The sequence below is a fragment of the Carassius carassius genome, chromosome 49, assembly GCF_963082965.1.
Source record: "Carassius carassius chromosome 49, fCarCar2.1, whole genome shotgun sequence".
NCBI classification, from domain to species: Eukaryota; Metazoa; Chordata; class Actinopteri; order Cypriniformes; family Cyprinidae; genus Carassius; species Carassius carassius.
The window spans coordinates 7,216,847-7,226,113 of NC_081803.1; the positions used below are offsets into that span (position 1 = coordinate 7,216,847).

General features: G+C 46.3%; 1 protein-coding gene across 1 annotated transcript; it reads left to right on the forward strand.

Annotated features, from left to right (window-relative positions):
• Window positions 1–1,308: 1,308 nt before the first annotated feature.
• LOC132132908 (uncharacterized) lies at window positions 1,309–8,757 on the forward strand. Its single transcript, XM_059545474.1, has 2 exons — window positions 1,309–2,105; window positions 8,685–8,757. The coding sequence occupies exon 1, from the start codon at window positions 1,452–1,454 to the stop codon at window positions 2,100–2,102; it is 651 nt and encodes a 216-aa protein (XP_059401457.1). The 5' UTR covers window positions 1,309–1,451; the 3' UTR covers window positions 2,103–2,105; window positions 8,685–8,757.
• The last annotated feature ends 510 nt before the right edge of the window (window positions 8,758–9,267 follow it).

Genomic DNA, 9,267 nt, shown 5'->3' on the forward strand with positions numbered 1-9,267 from the left:
GGTGATTGCCTGTGCTGGTTATTACACATAGAGCATGTGATTTAGGTTTGGAGTTTCTAATTAAGTGGGCTGTGTATGAGATTTCACCTAATTTATTATTGTTTGCTGTGAATTTGGAATGAGTACTTGGGTTCTCTTTTAAATGTGTGTCACAGTTTAATAGAATATGACCAGTGTATGTAATCGGGATATTTAAGTGAGACAATGCCAAATGGCTGCTGTTGTTAATAAAAAGTGCATTCCTTGATAAATCTTGGTCTTGAGTGTGTTTTGAGTGCTCCTCCCGGACCAGACCGGGTTGAGATTAAAGGTGGTGGCAGAATAGGTGTTCGTCCGCATTACCAGTGGCCCCTAGTGGTGGCAAAATTTATTACAATATTATCCATTGTGGAATAACCTGACCTATAACCTGATTGTTCTTCATAAAACATGTTATTTATTTCTACAAAAACTGTTAATCTTCTGTTCAAAAATCTTTGTAAAAATTTTACCAAGTACATTAAGCAATGAGATTCCTCTGTAATTTTCAACATTGTTTCTATCACCACCTTTATATAATGGGCAAATCACGGCTTGTTTAAAAGTTTCAACTTGATAAAAAGTTGAACTTTCATGAGTGTTTAAACAGTTTACTACAACATTTTCAAAGTCTTTGTCCATGTTAAATTTTGAATCAGACAATAACCTTGTGAAATATTCTAGCCACCTGTCGTCCTTGATATCGTTTGCCTTTGTGTTCAATTTTTCATGACTTTTGATTTTTTTTCTTCCACAACTGTTGTGTATTCATGTCATTCTGTAACACATTATCTAAAACAGTTGTACTGCTTTTTATTATTATTACATAAGTTAAAATGTTGCCTCTCAAGAACATAACTGTTCAAATTGCTCACATTACCAGTTCTTCTTGTACTGCGGCTGTACTGCGTTTGAGCTCCGTCACTATATTCTTTTCATTGACTATTTTTAACTCAAAAATCAATTGTATACATCATCGTTTCCGTTTATATAACGTGTGAATATATCCTCTATTGTATTCTACAACAAAAACAATCAGAGCGCCTCGCTATCACTAGTTTTATTTTGATCTCCCGGGTCCGCTATTAGCTTTTAGCCCGTTAGCATCAGCGGCGTGGTTGCAGCTAACTGCGCTAACATTGCTAATACTCTATTCACACACATTACCACTGCTGTACTCACTGTTACTTGCTTTAATGGCGGATGAATGTCTCCACTCTGTGCAGCTCGAGCTCGAGGCCGTGGGAAAGCAGATTCGCGACCTGGAGGTGAGGCAGGCCCAGCTGAGAGAGCGGAGAACCGCGCTGGAATCATCCCGGGCTGACGCTCACAAGTCCGGGGTAAGTATACAGCGATCTGTTAACAGTCCCACCACGTCTACTCCGTGTGTTTCTCTGCACAGGCCCGGTGCACCCAGGACGCGATCTTCCCAGATGTCCTTCACTGCGACGCCGGGACACCACGGACCCTGGGTGCATCCACAGCGGAGGACGCGAGCCGGGTCCCGGGCGACGACTTCTCCCCCTCCTGCCTTCGACATCTCCATCCGGAACCACTTCGCTCCCCTCCGCGAGACAGGACGCGACGCTGTGATCATCGGAGACTCCATCGTCCGACACGTAAGTGCTACGTTAGCCGAAGGTAAAGTGCACACTCATTGTTTGCCTGGTGCTCGTGTTCTCGATGTTTCTGCGCAGATACCCGCGATCCTGAAGGTCGACGAGAGCCCCAGAGCGGTCGTGCTTCACGCCGGGGTTAACGACACCACGCTGCGGCAGACGGAGACGCTGAAGAGGGATTTCAGCAGCCTGATCGAGACGGTTCGCAGCACGACGCCCGCGGCGACGATCGTCATGTCAGGACCACTGCCCACGTATCGACGAGGACACGAAAGGTTCAGTAGACTTTTTGCTTTAAATGAATGGTTGTTGTCATGGTGTAAAGAACAGAAACTGCTATTTGTTAATAACTGGAATCTTTTCTGGGAGCGTCCTAGGCTGTTTCGCGCTGATGGATTACACCCCAGCAGAATCGGAGCGGAGCTGCTCTCTGACAACATCTCCAGGACACTTCGCTCCATGTGACTAGTAAGACAATTCTCGAATAACTATTATGATGAGTTTTTTCCACCCGCTTAAATGATAAAAGTACTTGTGCTGTAAAAACTATTAAGACTGTGTCTGTTCCCCGAATAGTGAGGTCAAAATATAATGTAGGATCTAGAAAAAATCTTATCGTAATTAAACCAGAAAAATGTAAAGTAAATGAACAAAAACAATTTTTAAAGTTTGGGCTCATAAATATTAGATCACTCACACCCAAAGCAGTTATTGTAAATGAAATGATCACAGAAAATAGTTTTGATGTACTCTGCTTGACTGAAACCTGGCTAAAACCAAATGATTATTTTGGTCTAAATGAGTCTACTCCACCAAACTACTGTTATAAGCATGAGCCCCGTCAGACTGGTCGTGGAGGAGGTGTTGCAACAATATATAGTGATATTCTCAATGTTACCCAGAAAACAGGATACAGGTTTAACTCTTTTGAAATACTTCTGCTAAATGTTACACTGTCAGATATGCAAAAGAAATCTAATGTATCTCTTGCTCTGGCTACTGTGTATAGACCACCAGGGCCGTATACAGAATTCCTAAAAGAATTTGCAGATTTCCTCTCAGACCTTCTAGTTACAGTTGATAAGGCGCTAATCATGGGAGATTTTAATATTCACGTTGATAATGCAAATGATACATTAGGACTTGCGTTTACTGACCTAATAAACTCCTTTGGAGTCAAGCAAAATGTCACCGGGCCCACTCATCGTTTTAATCATACACTAGATCTAATTATATCGCATGGAATCGATCTTACTGCTATAGATATTGTACCCCAATGTGATGATATTACAGACCATTTCCTTGTATCGTGCATGCTGCGTATAACTGATATTAACTATATGTCTCAGCGTTACCGTCTGGGCAGAACTATTGTTCCAGCCACCAAAGACAGATTCGCAAATAACCTGCCTGATCTATCTCAACTGCTATTTGTACCCAAAAATACACATGAATTAGACGAAATTACTGACAACATGGGCACTATTTTCTCTAATACATTAGAAGCTGTTGCCCCCATCAAATTGAAAAGGTTAGAGAAAAACGTACTGTGCCATGGTATAACAGTAATACTCACTCTCTCAAGAAAGTAACTCGTAGACTTGAACGCAAATGGAGAAAAACTAACTTGGAAGTTTTTAAAATTGCATGGAAAAACAGTATGTCCAGCTATAGACAGGCTCTAAAAACTGCTAGGGCAGAGCATATCCACAAACTCATTGAAAATAACCAAAACAATCCAAGGTTTTTATTTAGCACAGTGGCTAAATTAACAAATTACCAGACGCCACCTGATTCAAATATTCCACCAACGTTAAATAGTAATGACTTTATGAATTTCTTCACTGATAAAATAGATAACATTAGAAATACAATAGCGAATGTAGATTCTACAGCGTCTAACACTTCAGTTTCATCCATCGCACCCGAAAATAAACTGCAGTGCTTTACAAATATAGGACAGGAAGAGCTAAATAAACTTATCACTGTATCTAAACCAACAACATGTTTATTAGATCCTGTACCCACTAAATTACTAAAAGAGCTGTTACCTGTAGCCGAAGAACCGCTTCTCAATATCATTAACTCGTCGTTATCTTTAGGTCACGTCCCAAAACCATTCAAGCTGGCGGTTATAAAGCCTCTTATTAAGAAACCAAAACTAGATCCCAGTGTACTGGCAAATTATAGGCCTATTTCAAATCTTCCATTTATGTCTAAAATTTTAGAAAAAGTTGTGTCTGCTCAATTGAGCACCTTCCTGCATAAAAATGATCTGTATGAAGAATTTCAGTCAGGTTTTAGGCCCCACCATAGCACAGAAACTGCACTTGTTAAAATTACAAATGACCTGCTTCTTGCGTCAGATCAAGGCTGCATCTCATTTCTAGTCTTACTTGATCTTAGTGCTGCGTTCGACACCATAGATCATGACATACTCATAGATCGATTACAAAACTATACAGGTATTCAAGGGCAGGCTCTAAGATGGTTTAGATCCTACCTGTCCGATCGCTACCATTTTGTTTACTTAAATGGGGTGTCATCTCATTTATCATCAGTAAAATATGGAGTGCCACAAGGATCCGTCCTAGGTCCCCTTCTATTTTCAATATACATGTTGCCCCTTGGTAATATTATTAGAAAATACGGAATTAGCTTCCACTGTTATGCTGATGATACTCAGCTATATATTTCAACAAGACCAGATGAAACTTCCCAATTATCTAAGCTAACAGAGTGTGTTAAAAATGTAAAAGATTGGATGACAAATAATTTTCTCCAATTAAATTCGGATAAGACAGAGATATTAATTATTGGACCAAAAAACACCACACAGAATCTTGTAGATTACAATCTGCAACTAGACGGATGTACTGTTACTTCCTCTACAGTCAGAAATCTGGGTGTTATATTAGACAGCAATTTGTCTTTTGAAAATCATATTTCCAATGTTACAAAAACCGCATTCTTCCATCTTAGAAACATTGCCAAGCTACGAAACATGTTATCTGTTTCTCCATCCATCCATCCATCTTCTTCCGCTTATCCGGGGCCGGGTCGCGGGGGCAGCAGTCTAAGCAGAGAACCCCAGACTTCCCTCTCCCTAGACACTTCCTCCAGCTCTTCTGGGGGGACACCGAGGCGTTCCCAGGCCAGCCGGGAGACATAGTCTCTCCAGCGTGTCCTAGGTCTTCCCCGGGGTCTCCTCCCAGTGGGACGCGCCCGGAACACCTTCCCGGGAAGGCGTCCAGGAGGCATCCGGAACAGATGCCCGAGCCACCTCAGCTGACCCCTCTCGATGTGAAGGAGCAGCGGCTCTACTCTGAGCTCCTCCCGGGTGACTGAGCTTCTCACCCTATCTCTAAGGGATCGCCCAGCCACCCTGCGGAGAAAGCTCATTTCGGCCGCCTGTATCCGGGATCTTGTCCTTTCGGTCATGACCCAAAGCTCATGACCATAGGTGAGAGTAGGAACGTAGATTGACCGGTAAATCGAGAGCTTCGCCTTGCGGCTCAGCTCTTTCTTCACCACGACAGACCGGCACATCGACCGCATTACTGCAGAAGCTGCACCGATCCGTCTGTCAATCTCCCGTTCCATCCTTCCCTCACTCGTGAACAAGACCCCAAGATACTTAAACTCCTCCACTTGAGGCAGGAACTCTCCACCAACCTGAAGTGGGCAAGCCACCCTTTTCCGACTGAGGACCATGGCCTCGGATTTGGAGGTGCTGATTCTCATCCCAGCCGCTTCACACTCAGCTGCAAACCGTCCCAGTGCATGCTGAAGGTCCTGGCTTGATGAAGCCAACACGACAACATCATCCGCAAAGAGCAGAGACGAAATCGTGTTGTCACCAAACCTGACCCCCTCCGGCCCCTGGCTGCGCCTAGAAATTCTGTCCATAAAAATCATGAACAGAACCGGCGACAAAGGGCAGCCCTGCCGGAGTCCAACACGCACCGGGAACAAGTCTGACTTACTGCTGGCAATACGAACCAAGCTCCTGCTCCGGTCGTACAGGGACCGGATAGCCCTTAGCAAAGGGCCCCGGACCCCATACTCCCGGAGCACCCTCCACAGGCCGCCGCGAGGGACACAGTCGAATGCCTTCTCCAAATCCACAAAGCACATGTGGACTGGTTGGGCAAACTCCCATGAACCCTCCAGCACCCCGTAGATGGTATAGAGCTGGTCCAGTGTTCCACGTCCTGGACGAAAACCACACTGTTCCTCCTGAATCCGAGGTTCTACTATCGGCCGGATTCTCCTCTCCAGTACCCTGGCATAGACTTTCCCAGGGAGGCTGAGAAGTGAGATCCCCCTGTAGTTGGAACACACCCTCCGGTCCCCTTCTTAAAAAGAGGGACCACCACCCCGGTCTGCCATCCCAGAGGCACCGTCCCCGACTGCCACGCGATGCTGCAGAGGCGTGTCAGCCAAGACAGCCCCACAACATCCAGAGACTTGAGGTACTCAGGGCGGATCTCATCCACCCCCGGTGCCTTGCCACCGAGGAGTTTCTTGACTACCTCGGTGACTTCAGCTTGGGTGATGGACGAGTCCACATCTGAGCCCTCAGCCTCTGCTTCCTCAATGGAAGACGTGACAGCGGGATTGAGGATATCCTCGAAGTATTCCTTCCACCGTCCAACGACATCCCCAGTTGAGGTCAACAGCTCCCCACCTCTACTGTAAACAGCATTGGTAGGGCACTGCTTCCCTCTCCTGAGGCGCCGGACAGTTTGCCAGAATCTCTTCGAGGCTGACCGATAGTCCTTCTCCATGGCCTCACCGAACTCCTCCCAGGCCCGAGTTTTTGCCTCCACAACCACCCGGGCTGCAGTCCGCTTGGCCTGCCGGTACCTATCAGCTGCCTCAGGAGTCCCACAAGCCAACCAGGCCCAATAGGACTCCTTCTTCAGCTTGACGGCATCCCTTACTTCCGGTGTCCACCACCGGGTTCGGGGATTGCCGCCTCGACAGGCACCGGAGACCTTACGGCCACAGCTCCGAGCGGCCGCTTCGACAATGGAGGTGGAGAACATGGTCCACTCGGACTCAATATCTCCAGCCTCCCTCGGGATCCGGTTGAAGCTCTGCCGGAGGTGGGAGTTGAAGATCTCTCTGACAGGAGGCTCTGCCAAACGTTCCCAGCAGACCCTCACAGTACGTTTGGGTCTGCCGAGTCTGTCCAGCTTCCTCCCCCGCCATCGGATCCAACTCACCACCAGGTGGTGATCAGTTGACAGCTCCGCCCCTCTCTTCACCCGAGTGTCCAAGACATACGGCCGGAGGTTGGATGAAACGACCACAAAGTCGATCATCGACCTACGGCCTAGGGTGTCATGGTGCCACGTGTACTGATGGACACCCTTATGCTTGAACATGGTGTTCGTTATGGACAAGCTGTAACTAGCACAGAAGTCCAATAACTGAACACCACTCGGGTTCAGATCAGGGGGGCCGTTCCTCCCAATCACGCCCCTCCAGGTGTCACTGTCGTTGCCCACATGGGCTTTGAAATCCCCCAGTAAAACGACGGAGTCCGCAGTCGGAGCACTTTCCAGCACCCCTCCCAGAGACTCCAAGAAGGCCGGGTACTCTGCACTGCCGTTCGGCCCGTAGGCACAAACGACAGTGAGAGACCTATCCCCGACCCGAAGGCGCAGGGAAGCGACCCTCTCGTTCACCGGGGTAAACTCCAACACATGGCAGCTGAGCTGGGGGGCTATAAGCAGACCCACACCAGCCCGCCGCCTCTCACCATGGGCAACTCCAGAGTGGTGAAGAGTCCATCCTCTCTCGAGGAGTGTGGTTCCAGAGCCCAAGCTGTGCGTAGAGGTGATCCCGACTATCGCTAGTCGGAACCTCTCAACCTCACGCACAATCTCGGGCTCCTTTCCCGCCAGTGAGGTGACATTCCACGTCCCTAGAGCTAGTTTCCGTGTCCAGGGATCGGGCTGTCGAGGCCCCCGCCTTCGACTGCTGCCCGATTCTCTAAGCACCGGCCCCTTACAGTCCCTCCTGTAGGTGGTGAGCCCACGGGAAGGCGGCCCCACATCGCTCCTTCGGGCTGAGCCCGGCCGGACCCCGTGGGGGGAGGCCCGGCCACCAGGCGCTCGCATACGAGCCCCAACCCCGGGCCTGGCTCCAGGGTGGGGCCCCGGCTGCGCCATACCGGGCGACGTCACGGTCCTTTTATGTAATCTTTTCTTAAGGGGTTTGTGAACTGCTCTTAGTCTGACCCGTCGCCTAGGACCTGTTTGCCTTTGGAGACCCTACCAGGGGCATATAGCCCCGGACAACATAGCTCCTAGGGTCATTCGGGTACTCAAACCCCTCCACCACGTTAAGGTGGCAGTTCAAGGAGGAGTTTCTGTTATCAGTTATCTGTTTCTGATGCAGAAAAGCTAGTTCATGCTTTCATGACCTCTAGACTGGACTATTGTAATGGACTTCTAGGTGGTTGTCCTGCTTCGTCAATAAACAAGCTACAGGTAGTCCAAAATGCAGCAGCTAGAGTCCTTACCAGGTCAAGAAAATATGATCATATTACCCCAATTTTACAGTCTCTGCACTGGCTACCTATTAAGTTCCGTATCTGTTACAAATTATCATTACTTACCTATAAGGCCCTAAATGGTTTAGCTCCTGCGTACCTAACTAGCCATCTACCACGCTACAACCCATCACGCACCCTAAGGTCACAAAACGCTGGACTTTTGGTAGTTCCTAGGATAGCAAAGTCCACTAAAGGAGGTAGAGCTTTTTCACATTTGGCTCCCAAACTCTGGAATAGCCTTCCTGATAATGTTCGGGGTTCAGACACACTCTCTCTGTTTAAATCTAGATTAAAAACGCATCTCTTTCGCCAAGCATTCGAATAATGTATCTCTTAAATTGTGAGTGTAGTTGCATCTGCATTTTTATTCTTTAGCTTGGGTTAAACTAATTTTACTTTGTTGGATCAGCAGCTATGCTAATGATGTCTCTATTTTGTTTCTATGTTTTGCCACGGGATTTACATCCCGTGATAACTAGGATTTACACAAGCTCCAGTCTGGATCCAGAACACCTGAGAAGAGATGATGCTGACCCTCAGAGGACCCCAGATGATCCTAACCTTGAATCAACAAACAGAACTAACAATTATTGCTACATGTGTGACTGCATCCTATAATTACTATTAATTAATAATATTGATAGTTCATCATCTAGCTGACTACGTCTTGTATTATTATTATTATTTTTATTTTTCTAAAATCCTGTCAAACGTGCACAAACTACTAGCTACTACTAAATATTGTAGAAACATAATTTTCTGTAAAGTTGCTTTGTAACGATTTGTATTGTAAAAAGCGCTATACAAATAAACTTGAATTGAATTGAATTGAATTCTGAATTGATTTAAAGCATTATTTTTTACAAGTTTCTGAGATGAACAGTCTTTATCCCACCACTTTGGTTGTTTAATTTTCGACGTAAATTTATTAATCAAAAATCTACATGCTTCATGTAAACAATCTGTCTAAATCATTACGGTTACATTAGTATTTTGTTCCACTGCGGTAAAAAAGTTATTAAAAAGTTTTCATTCAATAAATAAGATAGTCTTTGCAGAAAT